The sequence below is a fragment of the Carcharhinus amblyrhynchos genome, chromosome 17 (assembly GCF_965287045.1).
Source record: "Carcharhinus amblyrhynchos chromosome 17, sCarAmb.v2.hapA, whole genome shotgun sequence".
NCBI classification, from domain to species: Eukaryota; Metazoa; Chordata; class Chondrichthyes; order Carcharhiniformes; family Carcharhinidae; genus Carcharhinus; species Carcharhinus amblyrhynchos.
The window spans coordinates 40,712,268-40,738,951 of NC_137340.1; the positions used below are offsets into that span (position 1 = coordinate 40,712,268).

Consider the following 26,684-nt stretch of genomic DNA (forward strand, 5'->3'; position numbering starts at 1 on the left):
TTTATATTCCTGCTTCCTATTTGAATATTGAGCCTCTTAAAAGTGATTAGCTCCTAGCCAAGCCTTTGGCCACTTCTTTCAACCAACATTGGTTTAGGAAGGAAGTGGGCAGCAGGAACTCTGTCATAGAGAGCAGTCTCCAAGCAACCCTCGTCGTCTCTCTAGGTATGATCTGATTTTAGATTTAACATCAACTTTATTCTGAATTTTTCTCACCTTGTTCTTTCTAATGCCATTGATGTCTAAACACTGGGCTGCGTCCAAACACTGTGTGGATATAAAGTGCTCAGGCACAGTCATTCCAAATAATGTGTTCTTGGACATAAAAACATTATTTTAAAAATTAAGATTCATACTACTTTTGCTTCAGGAAAGAATATTGAAACAATTATATTTAAAGTGGGAAACGGTAGAATTTAAATTTAGAGATTTCAGAGTTTAGGGTTGCAGGTCACTTTAAGAGCTGATCACATGATTTGATGGTGATGTCATTAGGGTGTTGTGAGCTACTGGTTTACTTTCAGTTTGTGCTCTGCAGTGCAGAGAACATCTCAATAAAACCTGCCGTGTGTTAGTTCAAATCTACATGTGCAAACCATGTTATTTTCTTTTTGTTAAAACCCACAACCCTTAATCATAAAACTGATAGGTATATACAAAATGAATGCATATGATTCTATAGAGAAGACAGTTCAAATGAGTTACAGAAAGACAAGCCTATATAATGCTTTTACAATCTTAGTGCATCCTACCAGACTTTAAAATCAATGAAATACTACTTGCAGTGTACTCACTGGTGTAAAGCAGAGAACACAACTGCCAATTTGCACACAGCAAGGCCTCTCAATCAGCATTGTGATCGTCACCACATAATCTATTTTTAAGAATAAATATTGGTCAGTGCACTGGGGAGTGGTCCCCTCCTCATCTTTATAAAGCTACAGAGTCCTTCAAGTTCACATGAGTTGGTAGAAGGGCCTTGGTTATAGTTTCATCTGAGAAGTGGCACCTCCAGCATTGCAGCATTCCCTTAGTACGATATTGGTGTGTCATTGATGTTCAGAAGTCTCTGGATTGGGGCTTGGCTATAAGAAAATGATATTTGGGGTAATTTATTAGGCAAGGCACTGGGGGCAATGATATTTAGGTTATCCAAAATATAATTCCAAGCCACCATGGTAGACAAAATGGTCTGGTTTGTGAGGAAATTGACATTTTCTTTTCCCCAGTTGCTTTTATCCCTATTAGGTCAGCTTGGCACAATCTGACCATTGTGAAGATCACAATGGTGGAATTCACATCTGGCAATATCACAAAATGGGCTGTAGTGAGCTGACAACTCATTTCACACTCTATCCAATCGTCTTTACCATTTGCCTTTAATAGAAAAGAATATAAGATGGAGACCAATTCTCTGTCACTCAATTTACATTTCCTTGCAAGATTAACTCCACATTCATTAGGTCCAATCCCTGTGGCAACATGCAGGAACGTAATCTAGGATGACATCTCTATGCATTCTCTTTAAAGTCTTATCTTTAGACATTAAACTCCCTGCCTGCTCTGGTGGATGGAAAAAATAAGAGCAGAGGTTCTTAGTATCTGGTTGAAATGTATTCTTCAATCAACATCATCAAAATAGATCGGTCATTTACTTCATCCCTGTGTATATGACTTGCTGTGAGCAAAATGGTGTGTTTGCCTGTATAAGAACAATGCCGGTCATGTGTAGGACAAGATATTTTGTGCCTCTTGTAGCTTGTTTTGCAGCTGCGGAGGAAGTCATTAGATGGCAGTGGGATTGGGTTTCCTGTTTTATGCACACATCTCCTTCATCGCCACCAGGAAACTCGTGATAGGGGTTCACCATCGGCAGGACCGGAAAATCCCGTCTGTGGGAATGGCTAGAAAATTCCAACTGTTGTTTCTCTTCCTGCTCCTGGTGTTATACAAGGCAGGCTTTCATCTGTTCCCACAGGGAGGTTTCTCCTGGGGCAGGTCACTAGCTGTGACCAGAAGCCTATAGTTTGCGGGGTGCCATTCCTCATTAAGCATGGCTGTCCTAGGGGTCTCTCCCACTCTTACTGCCTGCTACTGGCATGTGTTGGAAGGATTTTGCAGGTTGATACTCAAACAGTTGGCTACATTATGAATGTTCCTTGGCCATCAAGTCTTGGGATGGGACTCAAACCCGAAGCTTCTGGTTTAGAGGCAGGGACACTACCCACTGCTCCACAAGTTCTCCTAGGTCACATGTTAAAAAGAATTAATTGACCATGAAATGCTTTGGGCTATCCTGAAGATATAAGTAGTACCATATAAATGAGTGTTCCATGTAATTAACTTGAGGCGCTAATGTAACATGACAACGTATGAGTCCTCTAAAACACTTCCATCTGCAACAAGTTTTTTTCTTGTTTCAAAACATTCCTGTTTGAGAATTAGTTAGAAGTTGAACTTTAAATTACCATTGTGATAGAAGAGGCTCTGATTATAGTCTAAAGTGAAAAGTGACACCTCCAACAGTGCAGCAATCCCTCGGTATCATATTGGTGTGTCAGCTGATGTTCACAAGTTTCTGGATTGGGGCTTGGCTATAAGAGGCTATGTTTGGAGTAATTTATTAGGCAAGATATTGGAGACAAAGACATTAGGGCTATCTAAAATATAATTCAAGGCCACCATGGTAGAGGGAATGTCTTTGCAGTCTAAGTAGTGAGGAAACTAACATTCTTCTCCCATCATTATTCTTCTCTTCCCATCAATGTCCATTATAATCCTGGATGTCAGGTCCTACTGACATCCACTTCATCATGTAACAGGGTGAAAGGCTTTTTCTGAACGTTAGTGTTTTTACCTATAGTTTTTGCCTTAACTAAATGAAAAAAATACAATCTTCTGATGCAACTTTTTAAACAAAAGTAGACCAATTTTTTTATTAAGGTTCGTCTGTCTATATACATTACAATTCAGTAACCAAAATAAGGTATAAACTTAAAATTGTTACAATGCAATGCTTTAGGCCATGGGTTAATGACTTAGGTATATTGTTAAATGGTCAATGATCTTGAAGGGTAGATTGAGTGGCATGTTGGCACGGTGCTTAGCACTGTTGCCTCACAAGGGCTTGGGTTCGATTCCTGGCTTAGGTCACTGTCTGTGTAGGTTTCCTCTGGGTGGTCCAGTTTCCACGCACATTCCAAAAAACGTGCTGGTTAGGCTCATTGAGGGAGAAGTTAGCTTGCCTAGTGTACCCAAACAGGTGCCGGAGTGTGGCAACTAGAGGATTTTCACAGTAACTTCATTGCAGTGCTAATGTAAGCCTACTTGTGACACTAATAAATAAACTAACTTTAAAAGGAATATTATTTATTGATAACATTACCAGCATAAGGCTATTCAATCCAACATGCTTGTTCCTTCCATACTTGCAGTGTCTGCCTCTATATGATGTATTCTCTTCCCATATACTTCTAACCCTTGGATGGAAAATTCACTGTATATATTCTTCACCTCCAAATTCTGAAGCACTGATCCATCCCACATCTTCACCATTTGACCCATGTCTATGATTCTGAAAAAGGTACTTCCACCTGCACTTCCTGCCTCCCCTTTCTCACCTTATCTTTACAGAACCATTCCATTTATTGCTTCCTCTTCCTTATGCACCCTTGTCCACCAGCTCCATGTCATTTCCAATAAAAAGCTGATGGAAATGGAATTTAAGGCTTACTTAATTTTAAAAAAAAATTTAAAACCTATTATTTGTTTACCATCCTATAAATGTATCTTTAGAAATATACATGGATCCTTGCTCTTATAATTTATAAAGCTTGTACTCAGTAGATGCCTTTTATAATGAAGTCTATCCGGTTTATGAACACAGGAATGACATTCAGGGTTTTTAGTTTTTGTAAACATCTCAGTATTTTGATTACTCCAGATGCATAACTATTTAAGTTAAATTTTGGTTGCTTGAGTCAAGACTGTTAGATGCCTGTTTACTATTTAACAGACAACTACAAGAAGCCATGCAAAATTATCTTCCCTTTGATTAATTACATGTATAGAGTCATAGAGGGTTACAGTTTGGGAACAGGCCCTTCGGCCCAACATCTCCATGCTGCCCAGTTTTTAACCACTAAGCTAGTCCTAATTGCCTGTGTTTGGTCCATATTCCTCCATACCCACCTAAATGCCTTTTTAAAAGATAAAATCATAACCTGCCTTTACTACTGCCTCTAGCAGCTTGTTCCAGACACTCACACCCTGAGTGAAATCTGATAAAATTTAAGACTTCATCCTGGTAACACTAGGGTCTGCTGCCATATCTAATCTATCTCCAAGCAACAAGATGCACCACAATTTCAGAGCCCCACCCCATGCCCACATCTGTGAAATTACCTTCCAAATGCATTTTCAACTAGCTTTCAAAGAGAAGATAGGCGCAGAATAGAGTCATAGAGGATTACAGCATGGAAACAGGCCCCTTCGGCCCAACTTGTCCATGCTGCCATTTTTTTAAACACCTAAGCTAGCCCCAGTTGCTCACATTTGGCTCATATCCCTCTATACCCATCTTATCTATGTAACTGTCTAAACGCTTTTTAAAAGACAAAATTGCACCCACCTCTATTAACTACTACCTCTGGCAGCTTGTTCCAGACACTCACCATTGTGTGAGAAAAATTACCCCCGGATCCTTTTGTATCTCTCCCTTCTCACCTATCTTCGGGAAAAGATATTGACTATCTAGCTGATCAATACCCCTCATTATTTTATAGATGTCTATAAGATCACCCTTTAGCCTCCTATGCTTCAGAGAAAAAAGTCCCAGTCTATCCTGCCTCTCCTTATAACTCAAACCATCAAGTCCCGTAGTATCCTAGAAAATCTCTTCTGCACTCTTTCAAGTTTAATAATATCCTTTCTATAATAGGGTGATCAGAATTGTACACAATATTCCAAGTGTGGCTTTACCAATGTCTTGTACAACTTCAACAAGACATCCCAACTCCTGTATTCAATATTCTGACCAATGAAACCAAGCATGCCGAATGCCTTCTTCACCACTCTGTCCATCTGTGACTCCACTTTCAAGGAGCTATGACCTTGTACCCCTAGATCTCTTTGTTCGGTAACTCTCGCCAACACCCTACCATTAACTGAGTAAGTCCTGCGCTGGTTCAATCTACCAAAACGCATCACCTCATATTTATCTAAATTAAACTCCATCTGCCATTCATCAGTCCACTGGCCCAATTGATCAAGATCCCATTGCAATCTGAGATAACTTTCCTCATTGTCCCCTATGCCACCAATCTTGATGTCATCTGCAAACTTACTAAACATGTCCCTATATTCTCATCCAAATCATTAATATAAATGACAAATAACAGTGGACCCAGCACTGATCCCTGAGGTACACTGCTGATCACAGGCCTCCAGTTTGAAAAACAACCCTCTACAACCACCCTGTGGCTTCTGTCATCAAACCAACTTTGTATCCATTTGGCTACCTCACCCTGGATCCCGTGAGATTTAAATTCATGCAAAAACCTACCACGTGGTATTTTGTAAACATCATCAACTACACTGTCCTCATCTATCTTCTTGGTTATTCCTTCAAAAAAACTCAATCAAATTTGTGAGGCATGATTTTCCATTCACAAAGCCACGCTGACTGTCTCTAATCAGTCCTTGTGTCTCTAAATGCCTATAGATCCTGTCTCTCAAAATACCTTCCAACAACTTACCCACTACAGATGTGAGGCTCACTGGCCTGTAGTTCCCAGGCTTTTCCCTGCAGCCCTTTTTAAACAAAGGCACAACATTTGCCACTCTTCAAACTTCAGGCATCTCACCTGTGACTATCGATGATTCAAATATCTCGGCCAGGGGACCTGCAATTTCCTCCCTAGCCTCCCACAATGTCATGGGATACACTTCATCAGGTCCCGGGGGGTTTATCTACCGTGATGTACTTCAAGACTTCTAGCATCTCCTTCTCTGTAATATGTACACTCCTCAAGACATCGCTATTTATTTCCCCAAGTTCCCTAACATAGAACACTACAGCACAAACAGGCCCTTCGGCCCACAAGTTGCGCCGATCACATCAATACCTACCAATCCATGGACCTATCTATAACCCCCAATCCCATTAAATCCCATATACTCATCCAGAAGTCTTTTAAAGAACCCCAGCGAGTTCGCCTCCACCACCACTGACGGCAGCCAATTCCATTCACTCACCACCCTCTGAGTGAAAAACTTACCCCTAACGTCACTTCTGTACTTGCCTCCCCGCACCTTAAATCTGTGTCCTCTCGTAGTGACCATTTCAACCCGGGGAAATAGCCTCTGAGAATCCACCCTATCTATTCCTCTCAACATTTTATAAACCTCTATCAGGTCGCCTCTCAACCTTCGTCGCTCCAGGGAGAAGAGTCCCAGCTCCCGCAACCTATCTTCATAAGGCATGCCTCCCAATCCAGGCAACATCCTTGTAAATCTCCTTTGTACCCTTTCAATAGCTTCTACGCCCTTCCTATAGTGAGGCGACCAGAACTGCGCACAGTACTCCAAGTGAGGCCTGACAAGGGTCTTATAAAGTTGCAGCATTACCTCCCGATTCCTAGACTCAATCCCTCGATTAATGAAGGCCAGTACACCATACGCCTTCTTGACCACATCCTCCACCTGCGAGGCCGATTTAAGAGTCCTGTGGACCCGGACCCCAAGATCCTTCTGCCCTTCAACACTGCTAAGACTCCTGCCCTTGATAGTGTACTCGTTCATCCCATTGGTCCTGCCAAAATGGACCACTATACATTTATCCGCGTTGAAGTCCATCTGCCACTTCTCCGCCCAGTCCTGCATCCTATTTATGTCCTGCTACAACTTCTAACATCCTTCCAGACCATCCACAACACCACCATCGTGTCATCGGCGAACTTATTAACCCATCCCTCCACTTCCTCATCTAGGTTATTTATGAAAATGACAAACAGCAAGGGTCCTAGAACAGATCCCTGGGGCACTCCACTGGTGACTGGTGAGTACTGATGAGAAATATTCATTTAGGATTCATTTGAGATTAGAAGCAAACATTTTTTAGCACACACAAGTTATCATAGAATCCTTACAGTTCAGAACAGGCCATTTGGCCCATTGAGTCTGCACCAACTCTCTGATAGAGCATCCTACCCATGCCCTATCCCTATAACCCCACATATATATATATACCCCGCTAACTCCCCTAAGCTTGGACACTAAGAGGCAATTTAGCATAGCCAATTAATCTAGTCCACACAAATTTGGAGTATGGAAGGACATTCGAGCACCTGGAGGAAACCCACGCAGACATGGGGAGAATGTGCAAACTCCACACAGTCACCCAATGCTGGAATTGAACTCGGGTCCCTGGCACTGTGAAGCAGCAGTGCTGACCACTGTGCTGCCCAATCTCTGATTATGTTCTACCTGATGGTTTGAGAACCTTTTTTCCTCCTTTGGCTTGACCCACAGTCTCCTTGTTAAAGAACATGTTTAAATGAAGCAAACTTTACTAATTGCAGCCAGAGGTAGAAATGTTTGGAGCACATCTATTAAGCTATATCAATTTCCATGTATTTTTATTTTATGTATTATAGACTAAGCAAGGTATTGGCCGTCTGTTTTAGTCACTGTCAAGTTTTATAATTCAAAATTCCATGCATGGCATGGTGGCACAGTGGTTAGCACTGCTGCCTCATAGCACCAGGGACCTGGGTTCAATTCCAGGCTCAGGTCACTTTCTGTATGGAGTTCACAAATTCTCCCCGTGTCTACATGGGCTTCCTCCAGGTGTTCTAGGTTTCCTCCCACAGTCCAAAATTAGTTTGATTGGCCATGATAAATTCCCTCTTAGTGTCAGGAGGATTAGGACTGTAAATATGAGTTGATGATACTTGGGTGGGATTGTTGCCAGTGCAGGTTTGATAGGGCAAATGGCCTCCTTCTATACTGTAGATTTTATGAAAATAAAGCAACAAGCACACAATAACAAAAATAAAATCAATATGTGATCTTTTGAAGTAACTTGAGTTTGTGTGTGGGACCAGGTAAGTTCATTCCTTTGTTCCTAGGAGGCTTTTTTTGTCTCCTGTGGTGAGCTGTATAATGAAGTACAGTGCTTTTATAGCCTACACACGGCTCATGAAGCAATGAGTAGTTATTGGATTTATCACAATAGACAAGTCTCTGAATCCAGTCCACTTTTTTCATTAAATTAACTTGACACTGGAGAAATTAGAATAGAATTAAAAAGTACTCGTGGGGACTTGATATCACTGACGATGAGTTCTGATGACTTGTGTGGAAATGAGTCAAGTGGTAATTAGCATCTGATTCAAATGAAGCACAGCTATTATAAATTGAAAATTCCTTCAATTAACACAACTTAGCATTAGGGCTGGCATGTGCCCAGTTGGCTGGAAGTCTACAGTATGATGCAGAACGTGTCAACGTGACAGATTCAATCCCCATGATGGTTCTGGTAGTTCACAGAGGCCTGACCCCTCTCCTTGCCCCAACACTTGGGAAGTGGTGTCCTCTCAATTTACCTCTAACTAACTGTCTCGGTCTAATGGAGAGAGATGCCAGAGGCCCTTTGTGGCCCATGTAAAACTTTCACCTTATCCAACTGATCTGACATTAGTGTCGTCTGCTTGTCCTGTGCCAATTTGCACTCAAATCATGTGTAAGTCAAAGCTGTTCCCCACATAAAATAATATACAGGGAGAATAAAAGGGCATTATTAAGAAAAATAATCAAAGTGCCTGGCAATAAACACAATTAGGTTCTATTTTTAATCTATGTGACAGAAAACTGACAAGGTGTGTGTGATCAGGGAGCTGCATTCCTGTCAGTTTGATCCAATTTGTGTATTTATACAACAACCTTGAACTTCGGGAAGTGCCTCATGCAGACAAAATAGATGCCAAAGGAGATTTTGAGTAGGGTAACAAAAAGGCAGCTCTTGAAGGAGGCGAGAGAGAGATGGCGAGGTGGTGGAATTGGGGAGAAAATTTCTGAGGATGGGGCTTAAACGGCTCAAGTTCTGCACACCCAGGAACATAAGAAAGAAATAGGAGCAGGAGTAGGCCATCTAGCCCTTCGAGCCTGCCCCACCATTCAATAAGATCATGGCTGATCTGAAGTGGATCAGTTCCACTTTCCCGCTTTCTCCCCATAACCCTTAATTCCCTTGTCTATCAAAAACCTATCTACCCTTGACTTAAATATATTTAGCGAGGTAGCCTCCACAACTTCAACGGGCAGAGAATTCCAGCGATTCACCACCCTTTGAGTGAAGAAGTTCCTCCTCAACTCTGATCTAAACTCTCCCCCCCTTAATCTTGAGGCTGTGCCCTCTAGTCCTGACTGCCGCCCACCCTCCCCCCCTCCCCCTTATCTTGAGGCTGTGTCCTCTAGTCTTGAAGGCTGAAATGAAGGGAGAGGAGAAAGCACAAAATGTCAGGCTCGGAGGATGGAGAGGCGAGGAGTGAAGGTGGTTAAAGATGGGGTGGGATAATGATCAGATTTGAAAATTGGGAACAGTGGGAGATAATTAACCAGTAGGAATAGTAATGAGGAATGGGTTGTTATCCAAAGTGTTATCATTCAGATCAGAAACCCCAACATGTTTTATGAAGATCATTTGGATCATAAGTTTTGTACTTTGAATTTGGTTAGGGTAAGCGTAAGATGCTTCACCTCAGGTATGATTCAACTGACCCACTAGGGAGTTTTTAATCAAAGTTTATTTAAGAATACAATTAATATGCGTAGAAAGAAAATTAGCAATAACTTTTACTAATTACAAAAAGCACAACCATAATATTATCTTACCCTAAACAAATAAACAAAATGTTCCAATCCAACAAACTTCCTGATACAAAACCCTTGCCACAGGTTTAGCACAGAAAATACAAACGCTCACATAATGCTTAAACTTAGTCCTCCGGTTGGAGAACTGAAATTCTGACTTCCCAGCCTTGTAACTTTCTAGCAGCCTGCTTGATATACATAGATGAGCTTGAAGTCAAAACCACTTTCCAAAGCATCAGGGAGAGAACGAGGGAGACTTTAGGAAAGCCAACCACTCCAGGAAGGTGAGACCACCTTCTTCCAGCTAGCCAGCAGAATCCAGAATACCAGGGAGGAAGAGGGAGAAAAACTGTCTACCACGTGACAACCAGCGCAGCTTCTGACCCTGAAACTAAAACTGAAGGCAAGTCCTTAAATTCTTCTGTGGACGAACCAGCTGACTTTGACTGGTCAATCACTATTGCCTCTCACAATGCAAGATCATTAAAAAAAACCCTAGAAAGTACCTGAGGCCCAGAATAAAAATAAACAAAACCCCATTTCAACCACTGAAGCAGCAAAAAAAGGAGTTCTAACCAGACAGCCCAGCAACAATAATAAAAAAACCTGCTTACAAACTGCAGAGAACACGATTTAAAAAAAAACAGTTCTTAAAGGTACAATAGCATCATGTAAGTTATGAACTGAGATTTTATTTGTGGTGCTATAGCCGCACAGGAGTCAGATCTGGTATACGACAGTTACTACACTTAGCAGATCACTGAGGTAACTTTCTTCCCAAGATCTTTATACTTTACTTTGTTTCAAAGGTGGTCATGACATCTTTTGAGGGTTCCCACCTTCCCCCTCTCCCCACCTCCCATCCACTCCATCCCAAACACACTTGAGATCATCCCCTCCTTTTACTCTAGTCTCTCAAATCCAATCCCCCACCCCCAACTGGGGCCTGTCAGCTTAGCCCTTGTGAGAGACTAGACCAAGCAAGAGTTTGGGCTCCAGTCCATCAGGTCAAACTGCAGTCACAGCAGTGGCCAGCTCTCCCCACGGTGCTGCTGAGACTAGGGAACTGCTGGCCATCAGCTCTCTGAGGTGGGACTTCCTGCCAGATAGGAGTAGGCATCCTACCTCCAGCCATTTGACGCTGCTCAGTGTTCAATGCCCACAGAATAGCTGCCCAAAGCATGGATAGTTTCATCCCCAACTACACTCTGCTAAGTCCAGCCCATGATTTCCAATCAATCAAGGCATTGGAAGGAACTAAAATTTAATTAAAATGAGTCTGGAATTTAAAAAAGTTAGTCTCAGTAATGATGACCATGAAACCACTGGATTGTTGGCAGAACACCTCTGGTTCGCTAATGTATTATAGGGCAGGAAAAATGGGAGGAGGTGATTCAACAAATGTCACCGTCTTCAACGATGGGGGAATATTGGTGCAAAAGATAAGTTTGAAGCCTTTGGGAGCCTTAAGTGCTAAATGATCCATCTCAGTTTCCTCCTGAAGTCTCCATCATTGCAGATACCCATCTTCAGACAATTCAAATCACTCGCGGTGACATTAAAGAATGGCTGAGCGCATTGGATAAAGCAAATGGGCCCCAAAACACCCTGGCTGAAGTGATGAAGACTTGTGCTTCCTTTAAAATTCATTACAGGATGTGAGCGTTGCTGGCTAGGCCAGCATTTATTGTCTATGAGAAGGTGGTGGTGAGCTGCTTTCTTGAAATGCACTGTGGGACAGTACCGTTAGAGAGGCAGTTTCAGGATTTTTCAGGGTATGGGCCAAATGCAGGCAATTGGGACTAGCTTAGGGGTATTAAAAAAAAAGGGGATGGCATGGACAAGTTGGGCTGAAGGGCCTGTTTCCATGCTGTAAATCTCTATGAGTCTCTGACTATTTTGAACTGGCGACAATGAAGGAACGGTGATATATTTCCAATTCAAGATGGTGATTTAGAGGGAACGTCCGAGAGTTGTTGCTTCTGATTTAGCAGTGTTCTTGACATTACAGCATCTACCCAGCGAATTGACCATAGCAAATCCCATCTATCACATTAGCACTCCATCAGGCCACTCTCAATCATCAGCAACGTAATGGAAGTGTTGCAACTGCTATCTCGTGGCATTTAATCACCAATAACCTACTCAGCATTGTTCAGTTTAAGTTCTGACAGGTCTACTCTAAATCCCATTACAGTCTTGGTCAAAGCATGGATGAAGTAGCTGCATCCCAGAACTTCACTGGGACTGTCCTTGACATTAAGGCAGCATTTGATCAAGACTATTGAATTTAATTTTTCCAGGACTCAATGTGCATCAAGGAAAAACATTCTTCAGTGATTTTTGTCTAACCTAGCACAAGGGAGTATAGATGTGGTTGGAGGCCAATCAGCTCAGTCCAAGGACATTGCTGGAGGTGTTCCTCGGGGCAGTATCCCAAACCCAATCATCTTCAGCTGCTTCATCAATGACCTTCCCTCCATCATCAGGTCAAAAGTGGGCATATTTGCAGTGTTTGGTTTCACTTACAACTCCTCAGGTAATGAAACAGTCCGCATACATGCATGAAGATTTGACATTTAGCTTGAGCTGTAAGGTGGTATACAAATGTCAACGACCAACTGCAATAAAAGAGTCTAGCAACTTTCCCTTAACATATAATGACATTTCTATTGCTGAATGGTCTATCAACACCATGTAGTGGAATGGTGGTTAGCTCTGCAAACTCATAGTACCTGGGACCCAGGTTCGACTCCGACCTTGGGTGACTGTCTGTGTGGGTTTCCTCCCACAATCCAAAGATGTGTAGGTTAGGTGAATTAGCCATGGTAAATGTGTGGTGTTATGGGGATGAGGTGAAGAGGGTGGCCTGGGTGGAATGCTGTTTTGGAAAGTTGGTAGAGGCTCACTAGGTTGAATAGCCTCTTTCTGCACTGTAGGCATTCTATGGATCTGGGACTTAACATTATCCAGAAACTTAACTGGACGAGCCACATAAATACTGTAACTACAGGAGCAGGTTAGAGGTTGGCAATTCTACAGCAAAAATCCCATCTTCTGACTCCTCAAAACCTATCCATTATCTCCCAGGCACAAGTCAGGAGCACGATGGAATACTCCCCACCAAAGAAGCTTGCTATCAGCCGAGATAAAGCAGCTTGCTTGATTGACACTCTATCCACTACTTTAAAACATGAACTCCCTCCACCACAGTCACAAGATGTAGTGCAATGATACACCAAAACCCTTTTGACAGCACCTTCCAAAAACACTACCATCCAGAACAAGTCTTGCCCAAACCCAGAAGGTACCACAGGAAAACCATTACATCCAAATTCCCTCTGTGTCACACACCACTCTGATGTAAAAATATATTGCTATGCCAAGTCACTAGATCAAAATGCTTGAACTGTCCGATAGCACTATGGGTGTGCCTATACAAAATTGTCACAAAATCATACTTTATGCCGAATAGGTTTTTTTTTAGATTCACCAGCTGGAAACCTGAATTAATCTTTTAAAAATGAAGAAGAAATGTGACTTGAACTCTCAGCCAATGATGGCTACCTAATTCGCATCACTGTACCATCAATATTCCAATCCCCTGAGATGGAGACACCAGGTCTGCAAAGATCCATCAAGGACAATGACTCAGGAAAATGAGTGAATCACACATCCATTCCCCATTAGCAAGGCATCAAGGCAATAATCTGGGATATTCAATGGAAGATCATCAGGCATGAAATAATCAACCCACAATGGGAATTTAACAACTTGAACAAATGGGAACTTGGCAGAGAGAGATTCCCAGACATGAATGGATTAGTTACAAGGGAGAAAGACCATGACCGTGATTCTCCCATTCCACTGCGCTGATATTTTAGTGTAGCAGGCCAGGAGATTCACGTTTTGGCCAATTTGTGGGGTTCGAATGTGCATTCGTGCCTCACGAGCATTTCCCAGTGTTAGATTTCCAGCGGTTTCTGATGTGTGTTGGAAATTGGCGGGGAGGCCATAATACTATTTAAATAGTCATCTGCATATAATTTAAATGTGATTAACGGGTCCGGGACTAAGTCTTCAAGCCCACTAGCATCTCCCCCACAACCAGAGTGGTTCACTTGAGCATGGTTTAGAGTAGCTCCCCACTAATGGGGAAATAGTGGCCCAACCCTGCTGGAGTCAAGGGGGCAGGGGGGCACAATTGGGACCTCCCCATAGGGTCAGGCAGTGGGGAGGGCGGGGGGAAGAGTGCCTTCTGGACATTGCCTCCCTGGCACTGTCAGGGTGGCAATGTCCAGAAGGGGCAAAGTGCATATGGATCAGTGGGGGAAGGAGGAAAGCAATTGGCGCAGGCTAGTCAGGTGAGAGGGCTGGCTTGGGAATGATTGAGGGGCCAGCAACCGGGTTGTGGGGGAGGGGGGGGGGGGGAGGTCTGTGGGGCTGGCCAGCAATTAAGCTGGCCTGCAATTGGGAGGCCATCAGTGCATGGCCATTGTGCATGTGCCTATCTCAGCACTGACAGATTGACAAATGCACACTAGTCCTCTCAGCACACTGATTTCAGCCTCTCCAGTGGGGGATATCTTAGTCCCCTAGTTTTTAATGAAATTCACATCAGTGGCCTCTGCAGTCATGATGGAGAGATGCCGGCGTTGGACTGGGGTAAACACAGTAAGAAGTCTCACGCCATCAGGTTAAAGTCCAACAGCTTTATTTGTAGCAAACACAACTAGCTTTCGGAACTGGCTGTTCCTTCGTCAGGTGGGTGGGAGCTTTGATCACAAACAGGGCATATAAAGACACAAACTCAATTTACTTGAGTAATGATTGGAACGTGACTCTTTGCAGCTAATCAAGTCTTAAAGATACAGACAATGTGAGCGGAGAGAGCATTAAGTACAGGTTAAAAAGATGTGCATTGTTTCAGACAGGGGGAAAAAAAAGCCTCTGCAGTGTACAGAGCGTGGGAGATTGTTGTCTGGACTCCCACTGGAAAAAAAACAATGTGGTTAACTCGTTTTCATGTGAATTTGACTTTTTTGGGGGGAGAATTCCGCCCTATATTTCTAATAACAGAAAGCAAGTGCAATGCACTCAACAGCTCTTGAAGATTTCCATTAATATATGAGCTTTCTTTTTTATTTCTAGCTGATAACATTCAGACATACAAATGAACATCAGTGCTGTTAGGGTCTCAATTTGACATCAACATTATCTCTCAATAATAAGTGCAGTTGAAACCCAGATTCAAAGTGATGCTTTTAACTGCTCGCTTGAAACATGACCTTGATGTTCTCTTTATGAACTGCTTTGTTATTAAAAATTGGTCCACAAACTGCATACATGACACATATATAAAGGGGAAGATCTTTTGCAAGTGGTTGGAATGGTAGGGTGGGAGGTGGGGGGATGGATGAAACAGAAGGAAATTGAAAATGAAGAAAGGCTGTGGGTGAGGAAAAAAAGAACAGGAAATAGGAGATAGGTAAAGTGAAAGAGAATTGCAGGGAATCGAAAAGCAGACAGAATTAAATTAGGAATCAAATAGAGATGGATTTAAAACATTAAATTGGGAAAAGGAAAAAAAGCAGTTGAGAATAGAAAGTAGACACAAAGTGAATGACAAAGACAATTAGGAAATTGACAAGGTCATGAGTGTGAAGGGATAATTAAAAGATAAAGATATGAAAACAAAGTTAAAAAGGTGAATTCACCGCACAGAGAATGCAATGCAAATGCTCTTAGAACTCACCATATCATGACCGACCCTGCAGAATGTACAGGATGAGCATAGAGTCATAGAGGTTTACAGCATGGAAACAGGCCCTTCAGCCCAACTTGTCCATGCCACCTTTTTTTCTTAAACCCCTAAGCTAGTCCCAACTGCCCACATTTGGCCCATATCCCTCTATACCCATTTTATTCATGTAACTGTCTAAATGCTTTTTAAAAGACAAAATCGTACCTGCCTCTGCCACTACCTCTAGTAGCTTGTTCCCGATACTCACCACTCAGTGTGAAAAATTTGCCCCTCTAGACCCTTTTGTATCTCTCCTCTTTCACCTCAAACCTATACCCTCTAGTTTTAGACTTCCCTACTTTTGGGTAAAGATATTGACTATCTAGCTGATTGATGCCTGTCATTATTTTATAAACCTCAATAAGGTCACCACTCAGCCTCCGACACTCCAGCGAAAAAAAGTCCCAGTCTATCCAGCCTCTCCTTATAACTCAAACCATCAAGTCCCGATAGCATCCTAGCAAATCTTTTCTGCACTTTCTAGTTTAATAATATCCTTTCTATAATAGGATGACCAGAACTGTACAGTAATCCAATTGTGGCCTTACGAATGTCTTGTCCAACTTCAACAAGATGTCCCAATTCCTATGTTCAGCGTTCTGACCAATGAAACTAAGCATGCTGAATGTCTTCTTCCTCACTCTGTCCACCTGTGACTCCACTTTCAAGAGCTATGAACCTGTATCCTAGAGCTCTTTGTTCTGTAACTCTTCCCAACACCCTACAATTAACTGAATAAGTCCTGCCGTGGTTCAATCTACCAAAATGCATCATCTCGCATTTACCGAAATTACATGCCATCTGCCATTCGTCAGCCCATTGGCTCAGTTGATCCAGATCCAGTTGTAATCGGAGATAACCTTCTTCACTTTTCTTCACTATGCTGCCAATCTTGGTGTCATCTGCAAACTTATTAACCATGCCTCTTTTATTCTCATTCAAATCATTAATATAAATGACAAATAACAATGGACCCAACACCAATCCCTGAAGCACACCGCTGGTCACAGTCCTCCAATTTGAAAAACAACCCTCTACAACCATCCTCTGGCTTCTGTCATTGAGCTGATTTTGTATCCATTTAGATACCTTACCCTGGATTCTGTGAGATTTAACCTCATGTAACAACCTACCATATGGTACCTTGTCAAAAGTATCACCTCCAATTAAATATAGGGAAGGATGGAGCCATTATCTTTGCTTCCCGCCACAAACCCTGTTTTTCAACTACTGGCTCCATCCCCATCCCTGGCAACTGTCTGAAGCCAAGCCTATTTGCAACATCAATGTTATATTTCAGTCTGAGATGTGCTTCCAACCACATGGCCATGCCATCACCAAGACTGCCTATTTTCACCTGAATAGCATCGTCCAATGCATCACTGCCCCCACTGATCTGCTGAAATCCTCAAACACACCTCTGTCATCTCTGGGCTTGGGTTTTCCAAATCTGGCCCGACCAACCTCCCACATTCTATCTGCTAGTTCATCCAAAACTCTGCTGGCGGGGTCCCAACTTGCGCCAAGTTCCACTTACCTATCAGCCCAATGCTTGCTGACCTATATTAGCTCTGTTTTAGCAATGCCTTATTAAAAATTTTCAACTTTGGTTTCAAGTCTTTCATAACATCAACCCTCACCACCTTGATAATAAACTCCAGCCCCACAATCTTTTGAGGTATCTGCACTCGTCAAATTCTGCTTCCTGAGCAGTTTTAATCTGTCCACCATTGGTGGCTGTGCTTACGGTTGTCTGGGCCATAAGCATTGGAATTCATTACCCAAACTGCTCCTTCTCTCCACTTGCTTTTGCCCTTCAGCACTCCTTAAAACTTACCTTTCTGGCAAAGCTTTTTGCCAACCACCCTAATAGTTCATATGACCACTTTCCTGTTTTGTTTTATGATTACCACAATGGTAAGCATTGCTGCCTCACAGCGCCAGGGACACAGATTCAATTCCCAGCTCAGGTCACTGCTTGTGTGGAGTTTGCACGTACTCACGGTGTCTGCGTGCATTTCCTCCGGGTGCACCAGTTTCCTCCCACAGTCCAAAGATGCGAGGGTTAGGTGGATTGGCCATGCAAAAATTGCCCCTTAAGTCAGGGGGACTATGTAGGGTAAAGTGCGAAGGGTTATGGGTTTAGGGCCTGGGTGGGTTTGTGATGTGCAGACTTGATGGGCCGAATGGCCTCCTTCTGCACTGTAGGATTCTATGAATTGAAATGTTTTTGTTTTAATTTAAATTTACATAAGAATTCAGCCAGGCAAGTAACGTTTAGCCAAAAGCAATGACAAATAAATCATCATCGAAGTTGATGTGCAGTTCTGAAGTTCAATAAACAACATGGAATAAATAAAGAATCAATATGTTCCACACAGAACAACAGCCTTAAGTTTATAGCATATGACAGAACTTAAATTATAATGCAAGAGTATGGGATTATCACAGAATTAGCAAATCGAGTCAGAAGAAGTTTGGTCCAAACAAGGGTCCAGTTTGGGTAGGAGACTGAATGTTATAAAACCACTTAACGTGATGGAAGAAATAAAAAACCACACCCATACCATAAGCCACAATCTTAGATGAACAAAAACTAAAATAAAAAACCTAAACTTTTATTGTCTCACAAAACAATTATCAGAGACATTCTGGACTAGAAATAAATGTCATTAGTTATATACATCTTCATGGTTACAAAAACAAATCCTGGCAAAATTGCAGCAAACTGGATAATTTTATTGAAAGAGCGGGTACACACCCAAGGTACTGCAGATCACAACTGAGACATCCAATACCAAATTAACAATCACTTCTCCTTTAATGAAATACGTGACTTCATCATATGAGTTTATTTTAGTGCAAACATGAATTTAATTACTCTATGTGATGTAACATATCGCCTCGCTTTCATTTTCTTTGTATTTAAAAATGAATCAGCTTCTATCAGCTGAATTTTGAACTCAGATATTCTTATTTCTTGCACCAGTTTTTTTTTCTCCAACCATATTTAAAAATACATTAAAAAGGGATATATATATTACCACAGCATTTGAAGACATACTAAGCAATCCTCCTATGGAAATAGATCTTCACAGAAATTATTTGGATGTTGTGTAGGCTTGAGAATTTTGGGGGAAAAATGCTCTGCAGAGGGTTAATTATCTATTTGAATGAGAATGTAGTTACACCAAGACAAATGAATATCACCTCATTGCAATTTGCGACACAAGATAATTTCCTATGTTGTAATCTCCTAGGAGCTTTAATGATCTCTCATAGTCTCATAACCTTGGCAATCTGTGTGAGGTGCGTGCTGGACTCTTTCGATCAAAACAGAAAGGTGGTACCAATTTATTTAAAGTGTCATATTAAAGAACATCTCCAGGTTAGAAACTGTCACTTAATGGCTACACAACAGAATATATTTTTGAATGAACAAAGTGATTTCAGTGTTAAGTATTCTTTCCATAAATATCCATTAGAAAAGGTGGCTGTGTGTCACTTCTGCCTGTGAAGAAATTTCAATTAGCCTCATTAGAATCATAGAATCATAGAACAGACTCTCTAAAGTGCAGACAGAGGCCATTCAGTCCATTGAGCGTCTACCGATCCAATCTCAACCTGGCCCTATCCCCGTAACCTCACGTATTTCCCTGCTGGTCCCTCTGACACTAACAGGCAATTTATTATGGCCAATCAACCTAGCACAGACATCTTTGGATAGGTTTCCATATTGAAGTTACGTTTCCATATTGAAAGAAATTTACTTACATAGCTTGCCTGGTTTGACTTTCTCTGCCTGGATATTTCAGGAGGGATTAAGATTTGTCCCACAATATCCACCATCCACAAGCAGTGCCAACTCCGGCTCAGCCTTCATCCAAAGTCCACTTTTAACATTAAGACTAGTAAGCAATAACAAGTGGGAACTCTTACTACTTTCTTTCCCCAATTCCTAGTATTTCAGCTCTTCAACTTTTCCCAAGCCTAGGATACTTAATTAAGCAGAGATCAGAAATTGAGGCCAGTGTGTTCAGATCTGTACCAATATATATTTCCACAGCCAGCCATTGGAGAAGCCCCTTCTAGGGCAGCTGAGATTGATATCCTTGCATCAGTCACATGTTCAGTGACAGTTGGGAACAGGAAGGATTTTAATGCTGGTTCTCTCCAGTAGCACCTTGCCAGAGGACTTGCCGACCAAGTGGGTTTCTTCTCATTCAGTAACCAGTCTAGAAACTTTCTGACTGATACTATTTACAATTCATAGGATCACAGAGTCCCTGCAGTGCAGAAGGAGACCATTCAGTCCATTGTACAGACAACAATCTCACCCATGCCCTATCACCGTAACCCCACAAACTTACCCTGCAAATCCCCTAACACAAAGGGAAAATTTAGTGTGGCCAATCAACTTAACCCAACTACAGGAATTCAGCCTATTGCCCATGTGTGAAAGTCCAGCATAAACAACAGATCGGATGTTCCAGGCACCAATGATATCATATATCAATCAAGTACCACTGGGTTAAGGTTAGCAACTTAGATTAAGGTAAACATAGGAAAACAGTCCCACAGGTCGGCATGGTAGCACAGTAGTTAGCACTGCTGCTTCGCAGGGACCTGGATTTGATTCCCGACTTGGGTCACTGTCTGTGTGGAGTTTGCACATTCTCCCTGTGTTTGCATGGGTTTCCTCTGGGTGCTCCAGTTTCCTCCTACATTCTGAAAGACGTGCTGGTTAGGTGCATTGACTTGAACAGGCGCCAGAATGTGTCGACTAGGGGAATTTCACAGTAACTTCATTAATGTTAATGTAAGCCTTACTTGTGACTTATACATAAACTTTAGGTCAGCATTCTGGATCTCCCATCATGTGTACCATAGCCCAGTGGTCTATAGAGACAAACTTCTGAAAGCGAGGGCAAAAACAGAAATGTATCACATAGGAGTCTTTCCTCAAAAATTTGGACTAAGGTCCAATCAGTATAAAATCCGATACACAGAATCCCAACAGTGCAGAAAGAGGCTATTCAGCCCATTGAGTCACACAGACTCTCTGAAAGAACATCTTACCTAGGCCCTCCCACTCCCTGTCCCACTACTCCACATATTTACCCTGCCAACCCCCCTAATTTACACATCTTTGGACACTAAGGGGCAAATTAGCATGACCAATCCACCTAATCTACACATCTTTGTACTGCAGGAGGTAATCGGAACTCCCAGATGAAACCCACACAGACACAGGGGAGAATTCTCGAGGTCAGAACTGAATCCAGGTGGTCCCTGACGCTGTAAAGCAGCAGTTCTAACCATTGCGCCGCCATGCTGCATATAATTAATTTTAGGGGAGAGATACGATTAGTCATGTTTTCAACAAGGTTTATGGAAATCTTTATTACGCTGAAAATACTTCCTTTCTTGGATTGAAGTTTCTCTCTTTTCAAAGTCCAGGAAAGATTTGTATTTAAAAGGAGCTACATGCCTGAAGTGTGACAAAACCAAGACTAGAACAGATATTACGAGGTCTTTTTTTTGAACAGGACCACAGACATTTAGAATATGTCGCTGCATTGTGCAACAAGTGCTGAATCACTGCAAACGACATGGCTGCTCATAGGTGGGGAGCACGTTGCTTAGTTGTAACGCAATTGATACACACGTTGCTTAGTTGTAACACAATTGATACACAAACACGATGCATCAGCTGTTTGTTCATTGCCTGCCTGGTCTGTCTTTATTCGTATTTAAATTGTTTTACAATTTTCATGTTGTGAATCTTAAAAGTTTAAATTACTGAGAGTGAATGGGCAATTCCACTGATGCCATGGCTTAAATCTCTGCTGGTTCCTTGCACTAAATGCTATATCTGTAACAACCTTTGGCAGAACAACTCTCGACAAGGAAGGGACAACCCCACTTTTGACAGAAAAGTAAATCTTAGCATATAAATTTGGGACTTTAAATATTAATGTACAAGTGCACTGCTAATTCAAGTTTCAACTAATATATTGATTTAAGGATACTTACCTTGTCCGTACATCTCATTTTCTGTGTATTGCCTCTGATTGTAACCACCACCTCTCCTCTGCAACAACCACCCCCATCGATCTTATTTATCTTTAAGACAAAGGTCTTTTGCAGCTAAGAGACTTGGGTAGATGACTTAGTTTTAAGCAGCAATTGCTGGGAGGTATACTTGGAACTCTATTAGCAATTCCCTCCCACCATCATCCAACTTTTGTGTGTGGCTGGAAAAATTGAACCTGTGTTCTCCTTTCCAAATACTCGGTCACCAGTGCTCCCAATAAGCAACAATACCAATCAAATGGGCTTCAAAAAATAAAATCTCATCATAAGTAGTGGTCTTCACATGTTGGCATCCTTAAGCTGAAAAACTATTATAGTTTTAAGGTATCAGCATTTAGAACTGCTATGGTGTTTTTTTTACATGTGACACCTTTTTGTAAACTTTGCTACTGTATCTTTATTGTAAGAAGTCTCATAACACCAGGTTGAAGTCCAGCACGTTTATTTGGCATCATGAGCTTTTGGAGCGCTGCTCCTTAATCAGGTGAGGAACTCAGGTGATGAAGGTGCAACACTCAGAAAGCTTGTGTTACCAAATAAGCCTGTTGGACTTTAACCTGGTGTTGTGAGACTTCTTACTGTGCTCACTCCAGTCCAACGCCGGCATCTCCACATCATATTTTTATTGTGTCAGATATTTCCACGACAGTTACTAGCAGCTGTCAGATGAGTGAAAAACACCTGCAGACATGAAATGTTGTCAAAATTCTGCCAGGAATTAACTACAGCGAAGTCTTAGGCATATTAAATACATTTTGTTTACAGCCTGGAGTCTTCCCTGAGGGGCTGCTAAAGTGAACCGCAGGCTGAGGCTGCACAGATTACTAATAAAGAATCAAACACTTTTTATTTCAATCATAACTTTGAAGTATACGTAAGCAATCCAACCTGGAGGCTACGCTCAAAGCTGTGCAAATCACCTTGCCTGTTCACTGCCCTTGTCATGTTTTAATGCATAGAAACTGTATTAAATAATCAAGTTCTCATCTCTTAATTATACAATAACGCAAATTATGATTTTCAACAGCCTTTCGCTTATTTCTGAAACTAGAATACTTCATAATTGTAATTAATTTCTAATTGATTTCTGCTCAACTATAAATACATTCTTAATTCACCAATTTATAATTTCAGTGCGACTAATGTACTATGGAGAACCTTTCTGCTACCCCACCCAAATTTCATAAATATTAGAAACCGGCACCAGTGTTATAAAATCACAATTAATTATTGATAATTGAACACCACTCAGTCAGACAGAAAACCGCTTTGTGTTCTCATCACTTTCCATCTTTACATGAAGCACCACAAATCACATTTGGAATGTGTACTTGTACATCAAAATACTTCCCTTTAAAAATTTTACCCAAAATACACAGTGAAAACATGTTAAGAAAAAACTAATTTTCACTTTATATGGCGGTATTAACATGAATACTGGGAGCAAATTCAGGTGAAGGCATGTAAAATCACCGGTTCCAACGCACCCATCCCGCACTCTCCACCTGTACGGTGGTTAGGATGAGCTTTGTCCGTATAGCGTGCAAGAAACAATACTTCACTGTATACTAAGACACGTGGCAATAATAAATCAAATCAAATCAAAATCAAAGGTAAATGGTTTAAAATTGGTGGATCGCACGGTATAAAATTAGATACTGCAAGCTGAGTATTTAAATCATTGACACTGTTCACCACATTGCTGGGGGAAGAAACATAAAACTATAAAGCAAAATGCCATTAAAACCCCTGGCCTTTCGACCTTTTTTTAAATGTATAGATTAATTACCAGTTCTGCCATAGGACTGAAAGCTCAAGACCCTCATTACATTAGCTAGGGGAGTCAAAAGCCTTTGGATATAAATACAAGATAGTCACCAATAAATCCAACAAAGAATTCAGGGAAACCTCTTTATCCAAAGAGTGGTTAGGATGTGGAATGTGTGACCACATAGAGCAGCTGGGGTGAATAGTATTGATGTATCTCAGGGCAAGCTACTTAAGTACATGAGATAGAAAGGTTTAGGTTACGTCAGAAATAAGTAAAAACAACAGTGAAAGCACGGTTAGCCACTTAAGGGGCGTGTGGAACCAGAGTAATGTTCTATCCCTGATCTGTTAGAGCCACAAGAACATTTCAACCAAACTCAAAGAGTTATGTCTCCATTTTTGTCAATGAATCCCTAGTTTTATTACGTTCAATACGAGGGTCAAGTGCTGGGAAGCATATCATTATGTTTCAAATAAAAAGCTGATTCATCTATAAACATGTCTTCTGGCTTGCAAAAATGAGCTTGCATAGAAGCCTCAAAGCACTGTTAGACTGGTTGCAGCACATTTTAACATGAGAAATAATAGCCTATAGTACTTGCACGTTAAATTAATTTCAATAGGGCTCTACTCTCTGCCAGTACCTCTGGTTAACACCAATTTTCATGGGTGCATAAGAAAACACCTTATCATTAAAATTTCACTCATGGGTAACACTCTTACGCTGATGATTCAGTAGCTAATAATATGCAAACAGATTGCAGTTAAGGACTGCAAAGTTAAGCAGTTACATAAGTGAGCAAAAGAGCGTTATAATATCCAAAATCCAATTTTGGGTTTTATTGCACATTTGAAATAACTGCTATAGCCAGATGGGCAAGAGTTGTTCAATTATAACCCAAAAATTACAATTATTTGTTCTCTCATACATTTTTCCTACAGTTTTTACAGCCACACTGAACTAACTTAGAAAGTTACCCATGAAGCAAGAGTAAGACCACGTAAGTGTTGAACGTGAAATTATCAGAACAGCTTCCATCTTGTGCTTTTGTCCTCTGCTTCCGTATCCTGAAAATTACTGCTCTTTCTTCACAGTGAAGCAGCGGTGACACTGAAAACATTCGCAGCAAATGCAGCGATGCGTTACCTGCACAGGTTTAATATAGCAGACCAACTGTATGAGGAAAATATATTTTACATTCTGACTGCCGCTCAGTTAACCAGATTCAAGACGATAGGCAACGGGAATAATGTAATAAATGGCACAGTCTTCACGCAGTCAAAATACCTACAATAGCAAATTATATCACATTACTAAAACTGATAAAATGCTCCAGAATTGGTATGGTGGAGGGCAATTATTTAGCACAGTGTTACATAAACATTGAATTATACTGTATTCAATAGGAAATACATTCAATGAAAATAACGCAGTTGGGGTTTTATGTATATCAACTTGGTATTAAGTCTAATTATGTTTACTTTTGTGCACACTGTTTGGTTAATCTTTTACCAGTAGTGTATTTTCAATTCTTTTAAACAACTATCTCCAAGTCAACATACATCCACGTTTGGATGTTCATGATTTCTCACTATTGCGAAATCAGTTAGTTAAACGAGTTGCAAAATGGACCAGATTTTAGTTCAGATTCTGACAGAACAGTGGTCCGACAGTTTAAAAACATGCAAGGATGGGGTCTAGTGTGGAAATTACAGCAAATACCGAAGAGTTATAATCCCTGTTTTTCAAAGCAAATCCTTAGGAAGTAAACAGACAAAAAAAAACATACCCTGACCCACGCAGTAAAATAGGGAGCACCTTTATAGGGCATTTGAATGATTAAAAAGTCATGAAAATGGCAAGCATGCTAGAAGGTTGCTGGAAACTGTGCTTCTTGCAAAAAAAAAGTTAAATTCCATTCAGAAACCATCGCCAGGATGCTGAAGCTCTCTCAATATGAACCTTTACACTATACAACCAGTCCAGGCACGGTGCCATATTTTGAGCCATTGGAAAGAGTAATTCCAAGTCTGTTAGCAGCATGATCATCGGAATCAAAACTTAAAAGATGACAAGTTCTTTTTAAGGGGGGAGGGCAAGAGTAAAACAGGCCTGAGCTTCAGCAGATGCCACTCCATTGCATAACTCCCTGTACGGTTTATGCCTTCAATTCAGTCCTTTTCTTCCAAGGCAACAGAAAACAAGTTTTCACTTCTTCACTATCTGAATCCTCTTGTATTTGCACATGATGATGCTGATGCTGACCCATCTAAGACACAAAGGGGAGAGACAAAAAAAAAGTTGGATTAACACCACTACAAAAATATCAAGGAATGGTAAACAATTGCAAGATTTAAATGAACTACACACTTTTCTACAAAAAACTAAAAGGAGCCACTAAGTTATAGCTAGTTGTGTCTGCTTTGGATGCAATTAGCGATCCAGGTACAAACTGCGTCCCAAATCATTCTGGCTTCCCAAAGGCTTTTTTTAAATATCGAACTGAAGTTTCCACCTACTTGCATATCATCAAATACAAAGGGCCAACTGTTTGGCTGTAAATGGCAGGTGGTCAATTAAAGCACCTATTGAGGCCACTCCATGCATGCAACTGGATGAAGGAAGAGTCTCAAGGGCAAGTTAGGTTCAATGCAGCAGACTGTGATGAGGGCCATGCTCCATTCAGCTGGGGAACTCATCCTTTTCACTCTCCCTGCAACTGCAATACTTCTGGCCTCTCCATGATGACAGATTGGTAATTGAGGCCTCTATTTTTTAACTCCCTGGTATACCTCCATCTTGAAGATCCCTCTTTTCTTCCGACCCACATCTGCAGCTCTAAGGTCTGAGGGCCAAGTCACCAGTCTCTCAGTTCTGGAAGGAATCCTACTGAACCTCAGTCTCGAGAGTCTGCCCATTGTCCTGAATGCGCGGGGCTCCCAGAGGTGGCCTTTAATTGACCACCTATTTGAAAAATCATCCTCTGGAGTCTGGCACAGTCATGTGGGGCTTTCCAGATCAACAATTCCACCTGACAACGGGTTTGGGCCCACAAAATAAAATCCATCCCAAAATCATCCCTGAACCAGTGAAATCGGGCAACATTTTAGAAGGCATTTTAAAAAAATAGGCTTTAATAAA

General features: G+C 41.4%; 1 protein-coding gene across 1 annotated transcript in view; it reads right to left on the reverse strand.

Moving 5' to 3' along the window:
• Window positions 1–18,269: 18,269 nt before the first annotated feature.
• The window catches only part of cacul1 (CDK2 associated cullin domain 1), a 96,077-nt gene continuing 87,662 nt past the window's right edge, over window positions 18,270–26,684 (reverse strand). Inside the window, 1 exon segment of the mRNA XM_080205850.1 lies at window positions 18,270–25,812. Within this exon segment, the coding sequence (XP_080061976.1) occupies window positions 25,763–25,812 (50 nt within the window). The 3' untranslated portion in view covers window positions 18,270–25,762.